Raw genomic sequence first — 25,363 nt, 5'->3', positions numbered from 1 at the left:
GGCTTAAGATTCCACAAACACTGAGCATCTGCTTTAAAGTGCCGTTGAATTGCTCACACAGCCCATTGGTCTGTGGGTGGTAGGGAGTGGCCATGCACCTGCATCTTCTGACACAGACATTGCATCAAGCGAGACAAACTGCATGCCGTGATCTGTGAACATTTCTGGGGGAAAACATGACTCAAGCAAAGATGCTCAACAATGCACCCACAACCTTGTTTGCCCAAGAAGAGCTCAGGCTTACTGCCTCTGGGTACCAGGTAGCATAATCTAGCAAAGTATGAAATGTTTCCCTGAATTGTTCACTATGCATAGGACCCAATAGTATCTACCGCCACCCTCTGAAAGGTCTCCTCAAAATTGGGCAAAGGCTTCAGCTGTGTCTCCCATCTGCCAACATGCAACACAGGACCGCAAATAATTAGCAACATCGCTCCAATGTGTGACCAGTAGAAGCTGTGAGCAATACAGACCTGAATGGCTTCCCACCTAGCCATTGTACATAAACGGCTGGGTGCGAGCTTCTCCGTTCTAAGTGGATGTACCCGTATGTCCCTCAGCACGGGAGGCCGGGCAGTGGCGCGATCCGGTGATGGCTGTGATCTTTGGATACAGCCCATCACAGATTGGGATATGGACACTGCAATTGGCCCTCCTAATCATGTGATGGCTGTGTCCAATCACAGCCTTTACAGTGTAAACAGAGACATGTGTCTCTGTGTCAGCTCATCTCCCTGAGCTTAATGAGAGCCCAGTGTAGGGGGAGCGGGGGATGCCGCAGCCTCTGCTGACAGCTCTGTGTGTAAGTGATGATTTTACACAGACAGACTGCAGACTTCCCCAGACAGTACACAAAGCACCACTGTCCCTGCCCCATGAACATCTGTCCAAGTGTCCCCATGAACATCTGTATCAGTGAACAAAACATCTATCAGTGTCCCATCAACATCTGTACCAATGCACAAAAACATCTGCAATAGTGTCCCAATTCAACATCTGCCAGTGTCTGCTGGTGGATGACCAACATCTGTCATATCGTACAAGTGCACAAAAACATCTGTCACAGTACAAGTGCACAAAAACATCTGTCAGTGTACCATGTCCAATCAATAAAAAACGTCAAGTGCCTCTGTCCCCTCATGCAAAGGCAAGGCCACACGTTGGTCCCATGCGCATACATAAAACGGAAGATCTCTTGTGTAACTTTAAATTGTTAACCAATAAAGGCTTATAAAACATTGCCAATGAAGATTTTTAAATACTGAAGTTTGGCGCCACTTCACAAGTTTGTGCAATTTTAAAGTGTGACATATCTATTTACCTGGCTCAAAACCATATTTTATATTTATAAATAAAATAGCGAAGGCGCCTGGCTCTTTAGGACGAAAGATAATTTAAAACCTGCTGCCCCTTTAATTGTATTAAAACAATAAATAAGTATGTATCATAGATAAAGAGGTGCTGGTAATCTTTTTTTTAGGATGTCACGTATTATAAATATTAAATAATAAAATATCAAATTATTAAAATAATGAAAAATATACGTGGTTATAAAGTGCGAGAAATGTGATTAATAATTATAAAAGTGCTTCAAGTATTGAGATTGTAGATATTGATCTACTATTGGTGCAACAAGCAAAGAAAGTGCATACCAGTGCAAATTCAATAAAAAATGCAAGTGCTTATTATGATAAATCACTCCACAGAAGTGTAGACAGGTGAATATACCAATAAATAAGTAAAATCACATACAAAAGAAATATATATAGTATATAAATAAATGTGCTCCAAATTAGTGTCTCTAAAATCCGGACAATTTCGTGCAATCAAATTGTGCCTAGTGAATCCTTGGTTTTCTCATTCACAGTGCTCCAGGTGCTGGGGTGTAACAAACGTGGCCTCTTACCAGCTAGCAGCAGGTCACAAGGACCCCCAACGCCTGTGATCCCTTTAACTGGGTGGATCAAACCTCTCCTCGATTGCTTGGATCTCTTGCTCCTATATTACTCGAGTTGGACCATATAGTCCCCCCATATTATTTGTTGTGCCCTCCTGGCACTGGGCAATTCGGCAGTACAAATTCGTTTTGGGTCTTAAAAAGATATTCTCCGGGGATCTGCAGCACCCTGTATCTCCTTTCCCCTCCTTTGTATTGCGGCGGTCAGTAAGCGTCTCAGCCTCTGCTACGAATGCCTGTTTTTACCCGAATAAGAAGGAATTGTACATATCTGAAAGATTACAATACACAGACAGATAAATTAATAGAAAGATTCAAAGAAAAGGGAAATAAAGAGAAAGACCTGAGAATTACACAAAAGAAAATATCCGAAGTGAAGAGAGAAGACCTCCTAAAAAATAAGAAGAAAAAGAAGAAAGAAAACTCAAACTTTGAATTAGCTTTCATCACGGGATTCAATACCCAATACAAAGAAGTTGAAAACTGTATAAAGAAAAACTGGCACATCTTATTAAGAGATGACACATTGAAAACACTCCTCCCAAAAAATCCGAAATTTATTTATAAAAGGGCCCCGGGACTACGCAATATTTTATCAAAAAATGTTCCAGACCCACCAAAAAAAACACAAATGTTCTTTGCAAAAAATGGCTTTTACAGGTGCAGAAGATGCAAAGCATGCAGGACAAGCAGATTTAAGAAAAGGGTTGAACACAAGTTTTTTTCCGCAGATAATCGAGAATTTGAGATTAGAAAATTCATCACCTGCGATACCAGATTTGTAACATATATGTGTACCTGCCCCTGTGGACTAAAATACATCGGACGCACGACTCGCACCTTAGCAATTAGAATAGGAGAACATGTCGATAACATAAAGAAAGGTTTCAAAAAGCACAGCCTATCCAACCACTTTAGAATTTGCCACAACCAGGACCCTTCCCTCCTTTGGTTTTGTGGAATTGACAAAATATTTAGTCATTGGAGAGGCTCAGATATGCGAAAAATGATATCACAGAATGAAACCGCATGGATACATAGATTAAAAACATTAAAACCTATGGGGTTAAATGCTGACATAGATCTCAATTGCTTTTTAAATAATTTTTAGGATTTTATAGTTGTAATAAATGTATCCCTTGCATTTTAAATGTTAAATTTTAACCGAGAATAAATTTTATAAATTTTACTACTCATAACAGAGTAATATTATGTTAATATATATTATTGATGATTTTATATAACATTTTAACATTAATATTATGTCCCCATGAAATAATATTAACATCTACGTCCATAAGAATGATAAGAACAAATTGTTCCTATATATGTCCATTAGATGGCGATATTGTCCCGAATAACATTGAAAAGAATCCAACAAAAATATAAAATATATGTCCACTAGATGGCGATGACTACTTATTAGCACCGAAAATAATCTAATTTAAAATATATGGTTTTAATAGTAATAAAGATTTTATTATTAAACATAAATAGTTTTTATATACTTATGATAAAAATATATGTGTTTTAAAGAATTACGTTTGTAAATTATAGAGTGATAATTGCTGTTTAGATAATGCGGGTAATAGGAATATACCCGGGTGATTTGCAGCAAACTCTAAATACACGCAAAAACAAAAGGGTCACTTAATCAACCGATGCTATTTAAATAAGTGAAGAGATCGGTACTTAGTGTCAGCAAAAATGAAATGAATGGCGATATGAGAGTGAAACCAAACACCGGCCAATCATAACAGAGGCAGCGATATTTAGTGCATGACAAACTGGGCTAGCATAGACCGCCTGATGACGCACAAGAGCGAAATGCATTGTGGTCATTGCTAACCCGGAAATAGTAATACAGGCATTCGTAGCAGAGGCTGAGACGCTTACCGACCGCCGCAATACAAAGGAGGGGAAAGGAGATACAGGGTGCTGAAGATCCCCGGAGAATATCTTCTTAAGACCCAAAACGAATTTGTACTGCCGAATTGCCCAGTGCCAGGAGGGCACAACAAATAATATGGGGGGACTATATGGTCCAACTCGAGTAATATAGGAGCAAGAGATCCAAGCAATCGAGGAGAGGTTTGATCCACCCAGTTAAAGGGATCACAGGCGTTGGGGGTCCTTGTGACCTGCTGCTAGCTGGTAAGAGGCCACGTTTGTTACACCCCAGCACCTGGAGCACTGTGAATGAGAAAACCAAGGATTCACTAGGCACAATTTGATTGCACGAAATTGTCCGGATTTTAGAGACACTAATTTGGAGCACATTTATTTATATACTATATATATTTCTTTTGTATGTGATTTTACTTATTTATTGGTATATTCACCTGTCTACACTTCTGTGGAGTGATTTATCATAATAAGCACTTGCATTTTTTATTGAATTTGCACTGGTATGCACTTTCTTTGCTTGTTGCACCAATAGTAGATCAATATCTACAATCTCAATACTTGAAGCACTTTTATAATTATTAATCACATTTCTCGCACTTTATAACCACGTATATTTTTCATTATTTTAATAATTTGATATTTTATTATTTAATATTTATAATACGTGACATCCTAAAAAAAAGATTACCAGCGCCTCTTTATCTATGATACATACATATTTTATATTTGACCAAAAATGTGGATATTATATTGTCTTTGTGTGCATTCAAATTCACTAGAATGTATTTATGCGCTAGTGTGTAAAATCGCGTTTTAAAAACTGCTGCACAAATACGGTGTGACATAAAAATTTACAAAACTCACAATTTTATTCTCTAGGACCTCTGCTACAAAAATAGATTATGTTTGGGGGTTCTAAGTCATTTTCTAGCAAAAATACAGATTTTTACTTGTAAACAAAAAGTGTTGGAAGAAGGTCTGGTCTTAAAGTGGATAATGCCTGAAGGTATTCCTTGGATGTTGCGGCTCTCTATGTAGCTAAGCTGTAAAAAAGTCTCACACATACACCCCTCACATTTTTGTAAATATTTTATTCTATCTTTTCGAGCTGGTTCACATACAGGTGACCCGACTTGCCGGGGCGACCTGTGAAGTCGCGGTGCACAGCGCGCACCGCGACCTCGGAGCGACATGCACGGACTTCATATCATTGAAGTCAATGCAGGTCGCTCCAGGTCGCCCCAAAGTAGTACAGGACCCTTTTTCTAAGTCGGAGCGACTTGTGTCGCTCCTATTAGAACGGGTCCTGTGCTAATCTATGGCAGGCGACCCACGGCGACTTGTCAGGCGACCAATTTGCCTGACAAGTCGCCCCAGTTTGAACCGGCTCTTCATGTGACAACACTAAAGAAATGACACTTTGCTACAATGTAAAGTAGTGAGTGTACAGCTTGTATAACAGTGTAAATTTGCTGTCCCCTCAAAATAACTCAACATACAGCCATTAATGTCTAAACCGCGGGCAACAAAAGTGAGTACACCCCTAAGTGACAATATCCGTATTATCACCTCATCTCTACATTCTAATGTCACAATCATCTGTAAAATAAAAGTATTTGTGATGTGAGACGTCACTGACACACACCTGCATAGGTTGAACTGGATGGACTGTTGTCTTTATTCAACCTCAACTACTATGTAACTATGAGATCACATAGAAAATATCATCTTGTATAGTCCAGACATCCTCTCCACATGTCCGAGTGTTAAATCACTTTATATTCCAGACCCTCAACTCCACCTACCTGATGATGGTGTGACCTTCCTGTGTGGAATCCCGGGAATATAGAAGATGGGGGACTGCTTTCTAGTGGGTTTCTGGATGACTCCACCATGGTATCCTGATCATTGTGTCTTTTTAGAGACTTCAACTCTTCCATCACCCCATCCTCATTAACCTCCTCTTTTATCTTTTCTTTAATATCAATTTTAGAATCTCTCAGGTTTCCACTCTGAATATATAAAAAAAAATTACAGAAATTCTAACAATGCAGATAATATACAGATCCTAATGATACTATCAGTGATTGTTCCTCGTCTACCTAATGATGGTAAAAGATAGTGTGACCTTCTTGTGTGGAATCCCAGGAAAACAGAGGATGGGGAAATTTCGCTGGTGGGTTCCCATTACTGGATCCATCTGCAGGAAACACACACTTTGAATGAATACATTGCTTCTATGTGTTTATCAGATGATGGGGGATCTAGGTGGACCCTCCGTTCTGCTTTTTCCTTTACAATAAAGTCTCCTCTTACCCGGTGAGGTGAGGGGCGGCTGATTGTCCATCATGACGTCCTTGTAGAGATCCTTGTGTCCTTCTAAATACTCCCACTCCTCCATTGAGAAATAGACAGTGACATCCTGACACCTTATAGGAACCTGACACACACACAATGATACAGTCACCATCCAGACACATCCCTTGTCTGTTACTGGATAATGTCCCAGAATTCCCAGCACCGCTCACATCTTCTGTCAGCAGCTCCATCATCTTCTTGGTGACTTCTAGAATCTTCTGCATGTTGTGTCTCTCAGGTTTTAGGGAGTCACATAGAGGCACTGTGATGGTCAACTGATTTCACAGGAGGAAAACCCTGCATTGAAAAACCAATGGGAATATCATGTGAGAATCCCAGAATTCTCCTCCCCTCTCTGGTCAGGTCTGGGTTTTAAAGCGGTAGTATACCGGTTTTTGTGACTTTTAACTACAGGTAAGCCTATAATAAGGCTTACCTGTAGGTACAATTAATATCTCCTAAACCTGCATGGTTTAGGAGATATTTGCACTGCATGCAGCCGCTGACGCAAGCGGCGCATGCGCTCTGAAGGTCCGGGGGGACCTTCAGAGTTCCTTGCCGGGAAGTGCCGGAAAATTACTCCCGCGTGCATGCGCGGGAGTGACGTCATCGCGGCTCCGGCCACTCACAGCGCCAGAACCGCCGAACCTGGAAGAGACGCCGAGGGATCATGTCAGCTCCCACAGCGGTGTCCGGGGGTCCGTGTCGGGGCTTCGTTCTAAGGTAAGTATTTCATAATGAGCTAGTATGCATTGCATACTAGCTCATTATGCCTTTGTCTTGCAGGGTTTTTTTTTTTTTTTTTTAAGTATACTACCGCTTTAATAATAGAGATAAGAGTGATGTCATGTGACCTCCCAGAATCCTCCTCACCTCTCCGGTCAGCAGGTAGATGATCTTTAGGGTGAGTTTTAGTATCTTCTCAGTCATGTGATTCTGGTCCTCGTCCATCCTCATTGTTGTGGTCATGAAATTTATGCAAGTTTTTCTGTAAGCGAAGAATTATCTGAACATCATACTTTTTGGAAAGTAGACTATCCAAAGTGTTTAGTAAGAGGCATGCTGAGTTTTTTAAGTTGTAACTTTTTTTTGTCCCAATTTTTTGAAAAATAAAAATGAACTACTGTTGTCATTCTAACGCATTCTTTATCACTCACGGCATAGACATATTTACAATTACACAACAAAACACTTTCTACTATGCCTTACAAGTATGGGGATACCACATGCGTGAGACTTTTTCACAGCCAAGACACATAGAGATGCCCAGAATCCAAGAAGCACCTTTGGGGTTTCATGGAACGCAAATTCTGCGTCTAATTTCCTGACTACCTATCATATTTTTTGAGTCCCTGAAGTGCCAGGACAGGAGAAACACCCAAAAATGACCCAATTTTGGAAAGAAAACAGCCCAATGTATTTTCTGAAAGACAAATGCAAGAAAGAAAATGAAAATATATATTTTTTTACATAAGGATGTGAGTGAATAAGATATTACTAAGACACATCATAGGCATACTTAGAAATAAATCTCAAAACACATTATGCTACTCCTAAGTATGGCAATACCACAGGTGTGAGACTAGTTTACAGTGTAGCCACAGAGAGAGACCCAAAATCCAAGGAGCACTTTAATTTTTTGTCACAATTTTTTGGAAAAACATAATTAGTAGTGAACTTGGGACTAGTGTGGTAACAATTGAGAACACTGATGCTGGCTTACACTGGTATGGCGACACCAAGGACTAGTGTGGCAGCAATCAGGAACACTGGTCTGGTGACACTGGGACTGGTGTAGCGGTAATCAGGAAAACGGTTGCTGGCTGCACTGATCTGGTGTGGTGGCAATCAGGTATACTGATTCTAGTTACACTGGTCTAGTGACGCTGAGGACTAGTGTGGCAGCACTCAGGAACCTGTTGCTGGCTTACACTAGTCTAGTGACACTGGGACTGGTGTGGCGATAATCAAGGACACTGATGCTGGCTTACACTGGTCTAGTAACACAGAGGACTAGTGAAGCAGCAATCGGGAACACTGTTGCTGTCTTACACTGGACTGGTGACACTGGGACTGGTGTAGCAGTAATCAGGAAAATGGTTGCTGGCTGCACTGATCTGGTGTGGTGGCAATCAGGTATACTGATTCTAGTTACACTGGTCTAGTGACGCTGAGGACTAGTGTGGCAGCACTCAGGAACCTGTTGCTGGCTTACACTAGTCTAGTGACACTGGGACTGGTGTGGCGACAATCAAGGACACTGATGCTGGCTTACACTGGTCTAGTAACACCGAGGACTAGTGAAGCAGCAATCGGGAAGACTGTTGCTGTCTTACACTGGACTGGTGACACTGGGACTGATGTAGCAGTAATCAGGAAAATGGTTGCTGGCTGCACTGATCTGGTGTGGTGGCAATCAGTTATACTGATTCTAGTTACACTGCTCTGTTGACACTGTGACTGGTTGTACTATTAGGGCTTGTTGATACCTTAATTGTGGGGGGAGCTTGTTAATACCTTATTGTGGGGTGGGGGGTAAAACTGTGTCTGCAAATGCTACCCCCTTTTAGTTGCAGAGGCAGCAGTGTACAGTTGCCATAAATGTGTTGCATTGCAGCTGTAGCAGGGATTATACCCCTTCTACCCGCACCAATTGCAACCCATTTAAGTGAAAGGGGGTTGTTGTGTGGGTTTCAAAGGGTTTGAGCAGGCAGTGAGAAGTGATACAACACCTCCCTCATTGACCATCAAAAACTCTCTGAAGAGCGATACTAACACAAATGGCTCTTCATTACACATCTGAACAAGTCCTTATGCTGACTTACTGTATGGTGACATTATGATATGACTGGTGTGGTCGGTGGTCAGGGACACTGGGACTGGTGTGGGCGGTGGTCAGGGACACTGGGACTGGTGTGGGCGGTGGTCAGGGACACTGGGACTGGTGTGGACGGTGGCCAGGGACACTGGGACTGGTGTGGACGGTGGCCAGGGACACTGTAACTGGTGTGGACGGTGGTCAGGGACACTGGGACTGGTGTGGACGGTGGTCAGGGACAATGGAACTGGTGTGGACGGTGGTCAGGGACACTGGGATGGTATGGACGGTGGTCAGGGACACTGGGACTGGTGTGGACGGTGGTCAGGGACACTAGGACTGGTGTGGACGGTGGTCAGGGACACTGGGACTAGTGTGGTCTGTGGTCAGGCACACTGGGACTGCTGTGGTCGGTGGTCAGAGACACTGGGACTGGTGTGGTCAGTGGTCAGAGTCACTGCCTGGGACTGGTGTGGCAGGGGTCAGAGACACTGGGACTGGTGTGGCAGTGGTCAGAGACCATGGGACTGGTGTGGATGTGGTCAGGGACACTGGGACTGGTGTGGATGTGGTCGGGGACACTGGGACTGGTGTGGTCGGCGGTCAAGGACACTGGGATTGGTGTGGATGTGGTTGGGGACACTGGGACTGGTGTGGTCGGCAGTCAGGGAAACTGGGACTGGTGCGGTCGGTGGTCAGGGACACTGGGACTGGTGTGGCGGTGGTCAGGGGCACTGGTACTTGTTTGGCGGTCATTAGTGATACTGTGACTGGTGAGAAAAGTGATCAGGGACAAATTCTCTCTGGAGAGTGATTCAACATAAATAGCTCTTCAGGGTGCATTGCACAGGTGAAAAAATCCTCATGGTGACTTACTGTATGACTGGTGTGGTAGTGGTCAGGGACACTGTGGCTAGTATGGCAGTGGTCAGGGACATTGTGGCTGGTATGGCAGTGGTCAAGGACACTGTAGCTGGTATTGCAGTGGTCAGGGACACTGTGGCTGGTATGGCAGTGGTCAGGGACACTGTAGTGACTGACAGCACTGGTCTGGTGACATAGTACTGCTGTGGTTGTGATCAGAAATAATGGCTGGTGGCACTAACATACATGTGAGCCATTGTATATGATGTCTGCGGCAGCATTATAGTGTCACCATAGTCACACCGGTTTTGCTTTAATTTTTTTTTTTTTTACATACTGTCACCAGAGCAGTGCAGTTTCACCATAGTGACACTGTACTGTCCTGGAGGGGGTTGTAATGGTGTTGAGCATTTGGACACCATCTTGTCCTCTCGGCATCCATTTTGTTTAGTGACCCAGGCTTCTTGAGCGAAAGTAGCCCCCACCTTTCGCTAATCAGTGGAACCAAAAGACACTCATTCACCCCCACCTCACCTCAATTAGTGTCACTGACACTTTTATCATAAACAAAGCAGACGGACATGCTAGCCGCCCTGTCTCTGCCTGGTCAGAAGCCTGTCATAATCGTTTACTCGGCGGTTAACGGCGCCAAATTTAAAAAACTGCCAGTATTCCAAAATGCCGATTTTGGCTTTTTGAATACTTTTAAGTGTAGAGGAGGGGTCTGGGGTCTTTTAGACCCCCTGTCCCTCCATAAGGAGTACCTGTCACTGCCTATTACTGTCACAAGGGATGTTTACATTCCTTGTGACAGCAATAAAAGTAATCAGATTTTTTTTTTTTTTTTAAAACAGTGCTAAAAAAAAAAAAAAAAAACTTAAATAAAATAAATAGGAAAATAAAAATTTCAAAGCACCCCCATCGCCATGAGCTTGCACACGAAAGAAAACGTATACGTAAGTCGCGCCCGCAAATGAAAACAGTGTTCAAACCACACGTGAGGTATCGCAGTGATCGACAGAGCGAGAGAAATAATTCTAAAAAAAACAAAACAAAAAAAAAAAAAAAACAATGCTGTAACTCTAAAATGGTAACTGTTAACATTTTTTTAAAGCGTCGCCTATGGAGATTTTTAAGTACCGTAGTTTGTCGCCATTCCACGAGTGTACGCAATTTTAAACTGTAACATGTTAGGTATCTATTTACTCGGTGTGAAATCATCTTTCACAATATATAAAAAAATTAGGCTAATTTTACTGTTTCATTCTTTAAAATGCAGTGAAATATATTTTTTCCCAAAAAATTGCATTTGAAAGACTGCTGCGTAAATACCGCACAACAAAAAATATTTCAAAGACCGCCATTTTATTCTCCAGAGTCTTTGCTAAAAAAATAAATATAATGTTTGGGGGTTCTAAGTAATTTTCCTGACAGACTCCATGGCAGCATACGTATCGGGTTTAGCCCCGCCTCCAAACCTACCCTATAGGACATCACTCCCATAAATCTTTGCACCTGTTCAGCACACGTGTTCCTTTTTTGTCCTCCAAAGGATTACCTGTGGAGCCTAGCTTCCAGTTTGTGTTTCTTTGTTTCCCTTGTTTTTTCAGCCCTTCTCGTTCGGATACTCGTCACTCCTCTTAAAGGAGCGAACGTCGGTCAAGCTCTCACCACCGGCACTCTTCAAGATCTGCTCGGAGGTCCCCATCGGGTTCCCAGCAAGAAAGCGTCCACATCAGCTGGCCCCTCACGAAAACCTGACAAAGTGGGTTGTTGGTGTTGTGGCACCCGGGTCCCTGAAACTAAGTCCCTATGTGACAAGTATTTTTCCCAGGCTGCGGGAGAAAGGGACATTTCCGACCAGCGCCTTGAAGCCCTTGTGAAGAGGGTCGTGAAGGATTCTCTAGCCAAATTGGGTGTCGGTCAGCCTCAGTGCTCTGAAGCGGTTCCTCCAAGCCCTTCCCCTGTGAGGGTACAGCCTCAGGAGGACTTTGATTCTACTCATCCAAGTCATCATTTAGTGCTCCTGTCGGGTAGCGACTCTGAGGTAGAGCACCCTTGTCTGGGCTTTGAATTCGCTTTGGTCCCTTCCCTTGTAAAGGCGGTCAGGGAGACCTTAAACTGGGAAGATTCAGCTGTAACTCCTCCAAAACAAAAAAATATTTTTTAAACAGCTCAATAAGGAGCGTCTTAACTTCCCCTTCCTGGGTGAATTGGGGGAGATCATCTCAGAGGAACAGAGTAAGGTGGAGAGAAAGAACTCCATGACCTCCAATATGTCCAGATTGTATCCGTTTAAAGAGGAAGATGTCAAAAATCTAGAATCTCCTCCTCTAGTGGATGCAGCGGTCATGAGGCTGGTCAAGCATGTGACCCTCCCTTTAGAAGATACGGTATCTTTCAAAGATCCTTTAGACCGTAGAATGGATTCGGATCTGAAGAGGATTTATTTGACGGCAGGTATGGCCTCCAAACCGGCTTTGGCCTTAGCAGCCCTTTCCAAGTGTATGGAGTCATGGGCTGATGTGGTTGACGAATCCGTCAGAGGAGTGTCGGAGGAAGTGGCCAGAAGTTCCCCGATCCAGGAACTAAGGGAGGCTTCTATAGACCTAATCCGTCTGCTGGCTAGGGTTATGCTTTCCTCAGTCACGACAAAACGGGCTTTATGGCTCCGTCCTTGGGTCGCTGACCCGGCATCCAAACAGGTTTGGTGTCGTATTCCCTTTAAGAGTTCCTCCCTCTTTGGGAATACGCTTGATGAGGCCATAACTCGAGCTACAGGCGGGAAGTCTGGTTTCCTTCCCCAGGATCGGCACCCGTTCAATGTGAAGAAAGGGCAACCTAACAGGAAGTATGTCCCAGATCGGGCCAGGGAAGCACGTACCTATAGGCCTGGTGGTGAATTTGGCCGTAATTGGAGGTCAAGGCAATCTTCCAGGAAGACTTCAAAGAATGTTTCCTCTGGTGACCGCGAGCCCACTAAGTCTTTTTGAAGTTGGGCCCGCTCAGGCATGTCGGGTAGGGGCATGGCTACTTTGCTTCCGTCATGTCTGGGCGGCCTCGATTCAGGACCCATGGACCGTCAGGACGGTGTCATCAGGTCACAAGTGGGTCTTCAAAGATTTCCCCAGGTTAAGATTACTGCCTACAGCTCTACCATCCTCAGGAGAGAAGCGACAAGTTCATCTTTCCTACGTAGAGTCTCTGGTGCCTCAAGGGGCTGTTATTTCCATGTCAGAGCCCGAGCGAGGCCAGGGAATTTACTCCCCGCTTTTTTTGGTCCAAAAGAAAAACGGTTCATGGAGACCAGTTATAGATTAGACTTTCTTAAACCAGTTTATAAAGAAAGAAAGATTCAAAATGGAGACCCTGCTATCTATACAACAAACAGTACAGCCGGACGACTGGATGGTGTCCATCGACCTAAAGGACGCGTATTTCCATGTTCCTGTGGCAGAGGGGTTTCAGAAGTATCTCCGGTTCGCCGTAGGCGACTCACACCTGCAATTTACCTGTCTCCCAATCGGGCTTTCCACATCTCCACGGACCTTTCCAAAAGTCTTGTTGGCTGTGGTAGCTCTGTTGAGAACAAGAGGGATTCGACTCCATCATTATCTGGATGACCTCCTCCTTCTATCTCAAGACAAAGGCCAGTTGGTAGTTCATCTAAATCAGGTCGTGTCTACCCTCCAGTGGTTCGGTTGGCTCTTGAACGAAGAGAAAAGCCATTTGACCCCAACTCCCTTGTTTACCTCGGTGCTCTGTTCGACACAGCAAGGGCGACACTCTCTTTTCCAGAGGAGAAAGTCGGTATAGTCAGGGACAGAGTTCGCCACACCCTCTCATCTTCCCATCTTCAAGCACACCAATGCTTGAAGGTGATTGGGACTATGGTCGCAGTAGTCCCCATGGTGAAGTGGGCCCTGTGGAGGATGAGGCCTTTTCAGAAGGGATTCCTGCAACAATGGGACGCATGGCACCTAGATCAGCCTATTTTTCTGACTCCAGCCATGAGAGCGAGCCTTCCTTGGTGGCTGTGCAGAGATCACCTGCTGAACTGCCATTCACTGAGACCAACTCCTTGGGTAGTAGTGACTTAAGACGCCAGCAATATAGGCTGGGGCGCCCACTGTCTCACTGAAATGGCTCAAGGCAAGTGGAGCTTCCCCACTCAAGGGATAGTTTCCAATGTCCTGGAACTTCAGGCAGCATTTCAAGCGCTGCAAGCGTTCTTCCATCTGACAAGGGGTCTACCAGCAATGCTCAGACTGGACAACACTAAGCAGTTGCTTATGTGAGACGGCTGTGGGGAACAGGCAGCTGGTCCTTACTGAGAGAAGTGGAGCCTATCATGTCCTGGGCACAGAAGAATCTATCAGATCTGTCGGCAGTCTACGTTCCAGGAATCCAAAATGTCCAAGCCGATTTTCTGTCCCGTGTAGAGCAGTATTCAGCTGGATTCTGTCGTTGGGGTTCCATCCAGAGGTTGACCTCTTCGCCTCCCCCCTGCAACCACAAGTTACGGAAATATTACACAAGGTTCAGGGATCCCCAAGCTTTCGGGGTGGATGCTCTCTCGGATCAATGGAGGTTCCACAGAGCGTATGCCTTCCCACCAGTGCCGATAATACTGCAATTTTTTCGGAGACTCAGGTCGGAGGCGGTGGAGATAGTGGCGGTGATTCCTTTCTGGCCCAACAGGCCATGGTTCTCCCTTCTGACACTTCTCAGAGTTCAAGATCCAATTCCGCTGCCCATCAGACTGGATCTGCTATCCCAGGGGTCTGTGTTCCATCCATGCCCTGCTTGGCTACACTTGAGAGTGTGGATGTTGAGAGGAGAAGGTTGCAAACGTTAGGTTGTCCCGAAGAGGCAATTTCTATGCTCCTGAGTGCCAGAAGAGACTCCATAAATAAGGTTTAACAAAGGATTTGGGCAAGATTTTCCTCACAGCTGGCTGCAAGACCTGATCCTCAGTCTTCCATTAAAATCCAGGATATTCTGAGTTTCCTACAATCCAGTTTGGATCTCCCTCTTTCAGTGAGCTCTCTCAGAGTCCAAGTGTCAGCTATTTCTGCCTTCATGGGTATTTCCTGAGCTAGTCATACCTTGGTATGCCAGTTCTTTAAGGGAGCAGTTAGAATCAGGCCTCAGAGAAAGCAAAGATTCCTCAAATGGGATCTTCCTTTGGTGCTGGATTTCTTAGCACATCGTATTCAGGATATGTCTGAGTCTCTTACTATCAGAGAGCTGACTCTAGTGACAGTCTTCCTAGTAGCTGTGACTTCGGCAAAAAGAGTATCTGAAATTGGGGCCCTGGGGGCACAAGAGCCTTTTTTTACCTTTTTTCCTGACAGAGTGGTACTCATTCCCATGTTGGATGCAAGACCGAAAGTTACTTCTGTCTTTCATGAGAATGCTGAGATTGTGTTGCCTACCTTCAGACAGGAGGAAGGCTCTCCGGTCCACCCACTGGACATAGGTAGCTGCATCAAAAAATATCTGGATGCCACATCTCCCTTCCGAAAGTCGGAATACCTTTTTGTCGCCTTTCATGGCAAAAATAAAGGCTCAAGAGCTTCTCCAAGATCAATCTCCTCCTGGATCATTCAGGCCATCCAATGGGCTTACAGGGCAAAGGGCTTGACCCCTCCAGTGGCGGTTACGGCTCACTCGACTAGGAGTGTTTCCACTTCTTGGGCAGTCTCCAGACACGTCGCTCCTGATGTTATCTGTAGAGCAGCATCGTGGTCTTCCATTAATATCTTTTTGTCCCACTATTGTGTTGAGCGAGCGGCTCTTTCTTCTGTTAATTTTGGTTTACAAGTCTTGTCAGTTGACAGAGTAAATTAAACTTTTGTTCAGCACCTGCCCACCCTGTTGTGTACGGCGAGTTATTTCCCAATACATATGCTGCCATGGAGTCTGTCAGGAAAACTGAAAATTTATATCAAATACTTACCGTAATTTTCCTTTCCTGATGGACTCCATGGCAGCAGGAGTTCCCTCCCAGATTCTGTGGAGGATAGTTACAGAACACGTGTGCTGAACAGGTGCAAACATTTATGGGAGTGGTGTCCTATAGGGTAGGTTTGGAGGCGGGGCTAAACCCGATACGTATGCTGCCATGGAGTCCATCAGGAAAGGAAAATTACTGTAAGTATTTGATATAAATTTTCCGTTTTCTAGCTAAAAATACAGATTTTAACTTGTAAACAACATGTGTCAGAAATAGGCTTGGTCCATGTATTTACGTTGGTACTTTGATGTTAAATACCGGGGTTATGGCAGCAGATAGCCATAACCCCGCATTTTTTTAAATGGTAGGCAGTCCGCTTTATTATAAGGGTGGTCCCAGTGGCTGATTCGAGAGGTGCCCCCCCCTTCCCGGTAGTTTTTCCCGCTTACCAGAGCCATCGGTAGCAGGGAAAACGATCCAATCTGCTCTCCTCTCAGCCAGGAAGTCGAGCCCCCACTCCACTCTATGGCCTTGGAGGATCAGAGCGACGTCATACCTCGCTTCCTAGCAACGGCTTTAAAGAGCCCATTTTTTTTTTCTTTTTTAGTGTAGATGTGAGGTGTTTTTGACCCCAGATCTCACATTAAAGAGGTCCTGTCATGATTATTTCTATTACAAGGGATGTAATTTTTTTTTTTTTTTTTTTTAAAGGACTGTGTAAAAATAAAAGGTAAAATAAATAGCTTGGGCGCAGAAGCGAACGCATACGCAAGTCACGCCCACATATGTTAACGGTGTTCAAACCACACAGCGGGTATCGCCGCGATCATTAGAGCAAGAGCAATAATTTGAGCCCTAGACCTCCTCTGTAAGGCCCCTTTCACACGGTCTTTCCGATCCGATCCACTTGTCAGTTTTTCAGGCAGACCGGTTAGGATGCTCCATGCAGCGGCGGATGTCAGCTGAGACATGTCCGCTGACACCCGCTGCTATCCGATCCGTGAAATCTGTATGGATGGAAACCCTATTTTCCATCCGTCTGGAGGATCGAATGGGATCAGATGAGAACGGACAGGTGGTCGGTTCTCATCCGATCTCCCATTGAGGAGAGCGGGCTCTGACAGTTCCGTCTCTGCACACAGAGCGGAGATGGAGCTGTCATCCGCCTGCTCGGCAGATCGATCCCCCGCTGAACAAAACGGACTCCGTCGGGCGCACCGCCCATGTAAAAGGAACCTAACTAAACTGGTAACTTGTAGAAACTTTTAAAGTGCAGCATATGGGGATTTTTAAGTACAATGTTTGTCGCCATGCCACGAGCGTGCGCAATTTTGAAGCATGATATGTTGGGTATCTATTTACTCGGTGTAACATTATCTTTCACAATATAGAAATAAATTGGGTTAACTTTACTGTTTTCTTATTTTTTAAATTAAAAAAAGTGTATTTTTTCCAAAGAAAATTGCGTTTGTAAGACCGGTATTTCAACGATCTCCATTTTATTCTCTAGGGTCTCTGCTAAAAAAAAAAAAATATATATAATATAAATAAATATATAAATAATGTTTGGGGGTTCTAAGTAATTTTCTAGCAAAAAAAAAAAAATGAATTTAACTTGTAAAACAACAAGTGTTATAAATAGGCTTGGTCCACATGTACAAGCTATTGGGACTTGAGCACAGGTATATCTTTTCTTATCATAGCGCTGGTTATTTGTATTTACCACTGCATAGAAATATTCAAGAATAAATGGTCCTTTTTTTAAACTTTACATAACTAAAATGATATGCCACACTTTTTTGAGTTTTTTTTTTAAATTGTATCTGATTAACCACTTAAGCCCCAGAGGATTTGGCTGCTCAATGACCAGGCCCTATTTTGCGATTCGGCACTGCGTGACTTTAATGGACAATTGCGTGGTCGTGCGACGCTGTACCCAAATTAAATGGACATCCTTTTTTTCCCCACAAACAGAGCTTTCTTTTGGTTGTATTAGATCACCTGTGCGATTTTTATTTTTTGCGCTATAACCAAAAAAAGTGCGACAATTTTGAAAAAATAACAATATTTTTCAAATTTTTATATATGAAATTCTCAAAAAAAAAAAAAAGTAAAAATCTAAATTTTTTAACACTCTAGGCCAATTTGTTTTCTGCTACATATTTTAAAATAAATTAATAAATAAATCAATTGCAATAAGCATATTTTTTTTTTTTTAAAGGTAATTTTATTTGAACATAACAAAAAAAGAAAAAACACACGATTCCAGTACAGTGAAAAAAGAAACAATGTCTCTTATCAGATGCCCACATAGGGCGCAATGTATACAAGTCATATGCAACAATAAGAACAAAAGGAACATGTAAAGATCAATAAGAAATCACCCGGAAGGGGGGGGGGGGACTGGGGTGATGGATAGACCAACAGGGAGAGCATGCATATCGTATAAAATTTGAAAAACTGCAATGACACCTCTTAAGTAGAATCTGTGACCGGAGAAGTAGTGAGGTCAGGATCTACCCAAAGGGACCAGATTTTACGAAACCTCTAGCCTCGTAGGTCATTTTATAGAGAGGCAGCACTTGATTAATAAGGGAAATCCAAAATGGAACGTCAGGGGGAATATCAGATTTCCATTGTAATGCTATAGTCTTCCTAGCATAGAAGGTCAGGCGTAAGAACAATTTAGTGCGGGCGGGGGCGTCTTCCTCATCTACATAGACAATACAATAGACAGCGAAAGGGGCTACAAATATTAGGTAGCTGGGTGAGATTGGCAATAAAAGCTATGACAGCGGACCAAAAGTTACGAATAGACGGACATTCCCAGAACATATGGAAAAAAGTACCCTCAGCAACATCACACTTTGAGCATAGAGGAGATAGCAATTTACCTACTTTATGCAAAAATGTAGGAGTAAAGTAAACTCTGTATAGAAACTTCAATTGTATAACTTTATCCCTAGAAGAAAAAAACTACTGGAATTTGTTCAGGAAGAATATTGTGCCACACCTCTTCCGACAGGGCCGGAATGTTCTCCCTCCACTGAGACTCAACCGCCATTAATCTCTTAGATTTAGAATGCAGTAACCTAGAGTAATACGTAGAGAGCAGCTTCTCATGTAATAAATCGGAGAGAAGATTCTCCAGTGTTGTAGATTCCAGTAAGACATTGCGGAGGCCAAATTGCGCGGCCGCCGTATGTCTCAGCTGTAAGTAACGAAGGAGGATTGACCTAAAAACACAGTGCAAATATAAATGGCAGATTGATTTTACTCCATGTCTGGCCCAAAGGAGACCATCATCCCGACAAAAGGAAAATGTAATCTCGGATTATGCCATAGGGGAGCGTTAGGAGAATAGATCTCAAAGGACAGGGACCCATCCAGGTCCGCGGCCGCAAAAACTCTCAAAGTCACAGATAATATAGTAGTATTCGGTCTACCCATAGTAGAGCAACGATAAAGTAAATTTTGCAGTGATTCAAAGGAAGTTAGAAGGGCCGCCTCCAAAGCTGCTGTGGCATTGTTCGCCTCTGGGTGGAACCACCAGTTGGCATGAGACGCAATAAGCGTACTTTGATTGGTTTGCGCAAAAGTTATTGCGTCTACTAACTACGGGAAATATTTATGTCATTTTTATTGTTTTTTTTTTTTTTTTTTTTTTTAACTAGTAATGGCGGCGATCTGCGATTTTTTTTTTTACGGGACTGCAACATTGTGGCAGACGGATCGGACCCCTGACTGACATTTTTGACACTTTTGGGGGTACCAGTGACATTACTACAGTAATCATTGCTATAAATATGCACTGTTACTGTAAAAAGGACACTGGCAGGGAAGGGGTTAACAGTATGGGTGATCAAGGGGTTGTGTGTGTCCCTAGGGGCGTGATTCTAACTATTAGGGGGCGTGGCAGTCACACGCGATGGCTAGGCAGGGAACGAGCAGGGGCGTGGGCGAGCGACATACCCCTACGTCACTTTGCCTGTAGGGGGCTGACTGCCGCAGTATATAGTCACATAGGACGCCATATCCAATGCAGGACACCCCGGCAGTATAAATGGGTACTTATCTGGTTAAAATGCCCCACAATCAGCTTTTATTCAGGAGACCACATTAGAGGCCCATCACCAAATCTTTCCACCTCAGATTAAGAGTCGGTTTACACTATGGCGACACGACTTCGGGGCGACTTGAACAAGTCGCCGTGCACCGCGACCTCGGCGCGGCTTGCACTGACTTCACATAATGGAAGTCAATGCAAGTCGCTCCGACTTCGGCCAAAAGTAGTGCAGGAACCTTTTTGCAAGTCGGAGCGACTTGAGTCGCTCCTATTAGAACGGTTCCCATTGCACAGAATGGAGCATGACTTGTCAGGCGACCAAGTCGCCTGACAAGTCGGAGTAGTGTGAAACGGCACTTAGTGCGCTAGGCAAGACTTCCTTGTGGAGAAAGGAGGATGAAAAAAGAAACCCATCAGGTGGACTCAATTCTATATATTTATTCATACGGTCCTGAGGAAGTTGAGCAGAGGACAGAGCCAACCCATGTGTGGTGTGCCATGGAGTTATTAGGAAAACATTTCCCACATTTAAGACAGAAATATGGCTTCTTCTCTGCGTAAGATCTCTGATGTATAATAAAGTCTGATTTCCATGTATAGAATTTTCACATTCAGGACAGGAATAAAGCTTTCCCTGTGTGAGGTCTTTGTGTGACATTTTGTTTTCTGTGGATAAGATTTCTCAGTCAGGACAGGAATACGGTTCTCACCTGTGTAAGATCTTTATTGTATAACAAGGTCTGATTTCTGTAAAAAAAAAAAAAATCTATTTCTGCACTCAGGGCAGGGACACTGCTTCTCCATGTGTAAAACCTCTGATGAATGTGAAGATAGGACACCAATAAAAACATTTTCTTCATTCAGGGAAGGGATTTGGCTTCCTACCTCAGTGAGATCTGTGATGTATAACAAATGTTCATTTCTTTAAGAAACATTTCCCCCACTAAGGGCGGGAATCCAGCTTCTCACGTGTGTGAGATCTTTGATGTACAACAACGCTTGATTTTTGTGAGAAACATTTCCCACACTCAGGACAGGAATATGGCTTCTCCCCTGTGTGAGATCTTTGATGTACAACAAGGTTTGATTTAGTTGAAACACATTTCCCACACTCAGGACAAGAATATGGCTTCTCCCCTGTGTGAGATCTTTGATGTACAACAAGGTCTGATTTCCTTGAAAAACATTTTCCACACTCTGCACAGGAATTCTCACCTGTGTGAATTCTTTGATGTCTAACAAGTTCAGATTTAATCGAGAAACATTTCCCACACTCTGCACAGGAATACGGCTTCTCACCTGTGTGAATTCTTTGATGTTTAACAAGTTCCCATTTAATCGAGAAACATTTCCCACACTCAGGACAGGAATATGGCTTCTCACCTGTGTGAGATCTTTGATGTTTAACAAGGCCTGATTTTTCAAAGAAACACTTCCCACACTCAGGACAACAATATGGCTTCTCCCCTGTGTGAGACAACTGATGTCTTTTAAGATGTGTTAGCCGCCTAAAACATTTCCCACACACAGCACAAGAATACGGCTTCTCACCCGTGTGAGATCTTTGATGTCTAACAAGGCCTGATTTTTCTGAGAAACATTTCCCACACTCAAGACAAAAATATGGCTTCTCTCCTGTGTGAATCCTCTGATGTGTGTAAAGATTAGTCTTATCTGAAAAACACTTCCCACACTCAGTACAGCAATATGGCTTCTCCCCTGTGTGAAACCACTGATGTCTGTTAAGCTGGGCTACATGTAAAAAACACTTCCCACACTCAGGACAGGAATGCAGCTTCTCACCTGTGTGAGATCTTTGATGTATGACAAGGGTTGAGTTCCTTGAAAAACACTTCCCACACTCAGGACAGGAATGCGGCTTCTCACCTGTGTGAGATCTTTGATGCATGACAAGGGTTGAGTTCCTTGAAAAACATTTCTCACACTCAGTACAAGAATATGGCTTTGTCCTCATGTGGGACCTCTGATGTATGTAAAGATGGGACAATTGTGAAAAACATTTTCTGCACTTGGGACAGGAATACGACTTCTTGCCTGTATGAAATTTGGAATGTATGAAGAGATCTAAATTTTTAAAACAACTTTTCCTGCATTCAGAACAGGAATGTAGATTCCCACCAGTGTGAGAACACTGATGTACAGTAAGACTTGATTCATAGTTACAACTTTCCCAACATTCTGGACCAGGAATTTTCTCCTTCCCCTTATTTCTGACACCATCTCTTACAGCATGAGGTTGCTCAGAGTCAGAGGGAATCGATGGTCTATCCACACTATGAAGTCCACCATTCACAGCTGAGCTCATTGTCTTTTCTTCTGCACATACTCTTGTGATATCCTCATCTTCCATTTTACAACCCGGAGATAAAGTGAGACGATCCTTTGAGGGTTTCTTGATGTCCTGTCCTGGAAAAATATAAAAACACGATCAACAGATACAAGAGGGTGAGTTCCTCAAAATCAAGATTCCATCTGAAACAGGTAGATATACTCTGTGGATGTCTCATCCAACTGTGACTTCCCCTCTATAGTAAAAGGACCTTTGGTCCTCCTCGCAGATATCTTCTACATTTACACAGCCTTGTCAGAAGAGCAGGAACCACTGGGGACGGGGAAGGTGCATGCTCTTTCCGCAACCACAAACCTAGGCACAAGGTCAAATGACTGCTGATAACGAAGAGAATCAAAGTTCAGACTTTCAGACTCTTTAGCATAGAACAAGTGCCCAAAGGCCTAGGCTTCTGGTGACAAGCAGCACTGGAGGGTGTTTGAAAAAGAATTTTCGGTTGCAAATAGAAGTGTTTCAGTTTCCTATGTTACTCCTTACTTTTCATCCCAACAAGACAGTTGTGCTAGTTAGTTCAGTCCTAGCTAGACCCTCCCTAGACCACCCTAGTGTCATTTCTGCTCACAGACAGGGCTTAAAAACGGATTGTTTTCTTGCCCTTTATAAGCCTGGAAAATCACCATCTGTACCACAGCTAGCTTAAGTTGTGTTGGATTCAACTTCTGTGTCCGATTGAAGATTTATGCTGCGAAGTCAGAAGGTGACCATACTGTTCTGGCCGACTGGGTCTAGGGAAGTATGTCAATACATAAAGCTACATTTGGAACACAATGAGGGGCAGAAACTGAGGGCCCCCATGTTTTAAAAGGGGGCTTCCAGGTTCTGATCAGCCTTTTCCCACAGACCCCCAAAACTAGCGGGCCAGGTTTGTAGGAAAGAGAATCTTGTCTTCATCAACATGAGGATGAGGTTTTGTGCCAGGTACGGGCACTCACACAAAGTAATCCCCCCACCCATTTTGAGTGCATGTGGCCAGGTATTGTTCAGAAGGGGGAAAGGGAGGGGCACACGCTTCTCCCTGCTTTCCTGCCAGGCTGCATGTTCAGATAAGGTTCGGTTCACACTGAGGTGGCTTCAAAGTCGTCCAACTTTGAAGCTGCTCCGCAGAGCGCGACTTTAGCGCAGCTTGCAAACTACTTCTTCAATAGAAGTCAATGCACAGCGCTCTGAAGTTGCCCCCAAGTAGTGCAGGAACCTTTTTTTAAGTCAATTAGAATGGTTAAATTGCACTGAATGGAGCGCGACTACCAAGTCACCTGACAAGTCGCCTCAGTGTGAACCGAGCCTTAGGGTCTTGTATGTATTTTTAGGAGGCACCCTTTTTTTTCCCCATGTGATCCCTATTAACATCTTTACCCGATGCTCATCTAGGGCCAAAAGGGTCTTGTATAAATAAAAGGACCAGAGAACAGCTGTAGGCTTAAGCCATCATTTAGCCAGAAATAAAACGGCATCTTTTTCTTTGTATACATTGTATTAATGAAATATTTCTATAGCGTTTTTCTCCATTAAAACTTTAATCATGTTATTATGTCATGTAGCCAGGTGATGGCTAAATTGCCTGGGTCATCGGAGGAGGACACACTATAACACCAGCCACAATGGGGCTGTTCCCTCTAGTACTCAGCCTAGACACTGTATTGTCACATCCCGAATGCAGAGTGAGATTTAAGAGAGGAGCAAAGAATCTTGGGACATGTAGTCCAAAGAGCCAAGTTTACACTGGACTCGGACCGTTGTGGACTACAAGTTCCAGTCGTCTGGAGGGAGAAAACAGAATGCTGGGGGAGGTGATATATAGCCTGTGCTGGGAAGGAGTCGCTCTCTTGAGACCACGCCCTTCAGCTGCAAGCAGAGCCCCGGATAGTCGGAAGATTACGGGATGGCACTGCAGCCTGGGCAGTGGGAGAGCATCTGGCGTGTGTGTGTGGATGCATCCATCCTCACCAGCTTCCTGTCGGTTCAGCGACAGTTGCGGGTGACGTTTATCACCCTCAGCCAGATCCCACCGAATCACAGCAAAGCCTGCGGCCAAGAGCCTCCATCTGAGCACATATTCTTCAGGAGCCTGCTTCAGGACCTGTCCCTTCCTATTCCCCTGAGCCTGGTATCATCTGGATTGGTGATCAGCCAGAAGCCCACCCTCTATATACCCTAGAGATACTGCATGCAGACACCTTTATATTGTTCGAACAAACAAACCCCATTGAAGTCTACGGGACTCAAACCTCGAAAATCAAACAGCCTCATTTTGAAGGCTTCAATGCAAGTTATTGTCCCAAAAAAGTGTATGGGGGGTCCGGGTCCTGACCTGGGGAACATGTAGCAATGAAAAAAAAGTTTTTAAAAAGGATAGTTTTTAAAGGAGCAGTGATTTACTGATTTTAATGAGGATTAAGTTAACTACCTCAATACTGGGCACTTAAACCCCCTTCCTTCCCAGACCAATTTTCAGCTTTTAGCGCTGTTGCAATTTGAATGACAATTGCGCGGTCATGCAACGCTGTACCTAAACCAAATTTGTGTCATTTTTTCCCCACAAATAGAGCTTTCTTTTGGTGGTATTTGATCACCGCCAGGTTTTTTCTTTTTTGGTGCACAAATAAAAAAAGACTGAAAAGTTTGAAAAAAAAAAAAAAAAAAAGTTTTTTTGTTTAGGTTATAAAATTTTGTAAATAGATATGTTTTTTCCTGCACTGATGAGCACTGATGATGCCACACTGACATGCACTGATGAGGACACACTGATGGGGTGGCACTGATATGCAGCACTGATGGGCACTGATAGGTAGCACTGATATGCAGCACTGATGGGCACTGATATGTGGCACTGATAGATAGCACTGATATGCAGCATTGGTGGGCACTGATAGGCAGCGCTGATGGGCACTGATAGGCAGCACTGGTGGGCAATAATGGGCACTGGTGGGCGGCACTGATAGATGGCAATAACGGCACTGGTGGGCAGCACTGATAGATGGCATTGGTGGGCAACACTGATAGGGAGGGCACTGGGGGGCTCTCTGAGCCCTGTTTGCCATCCCTGGTGGCCATAGTGGGCACCC

General features: G+C 43.8%; 2 protein-coding genes and 1 pseudogene across 3 annotated transcripts in view; 1 reads left to right on the top strand and 2 right to left on the bottom strand.

Moving 5' to 3' along the window:
• Nucleotides 1–25,363, bottom strand: part of LOC309550683 (uncharacterized protein) — a 3,164,715-nt gene that overhangs the window by 25,660 nt on the left and 3,113,692 nt on the right. The gene's annotated exons all lie outside the window — the stretch shown is intronic.
• Nucleotides 1–25,363, top strand: part of LOC309550793 — a 1,525,103-nt pseudogene that overhangs the window by 97,601 nt on the left and 1,402,139 nt on the right. The window lies entirely within an intron of this gene.
• On the bottom strand, nt 20,874–22,301 carry LOC309550062 (uncharacterized protein; the record flags this gene model as incomplete). The annotated part of the gene is made up of 2 exons (XM_082250529.1): nt 20,874–21,067; nt 21,146–22,301. The coding sequence occupies 2 exons, from the start codon at nt 22,299–22,301 to the stop codon at nt 20,874–20,876; spliced, it is 1,350 nt and encodes a 449-aa protein (XP_082106655.1).

Source organism: Pelophylax lessonae (assembly GCF_965119305.1).
Source record: "Pelophylax lessonae genome assembly, chromosome: 3".
Classification (NCBI taxonomy): Eukaryota; Metazoa; Chordata; class Amphibia; order Anura; family Ranidae; genus Pelophylax; species Pelophylax lessonae.
Note: the sequence above shows the minus strand (reverse complement) of the source record. Positions and strands in the feature narration are given on the sequence as shown.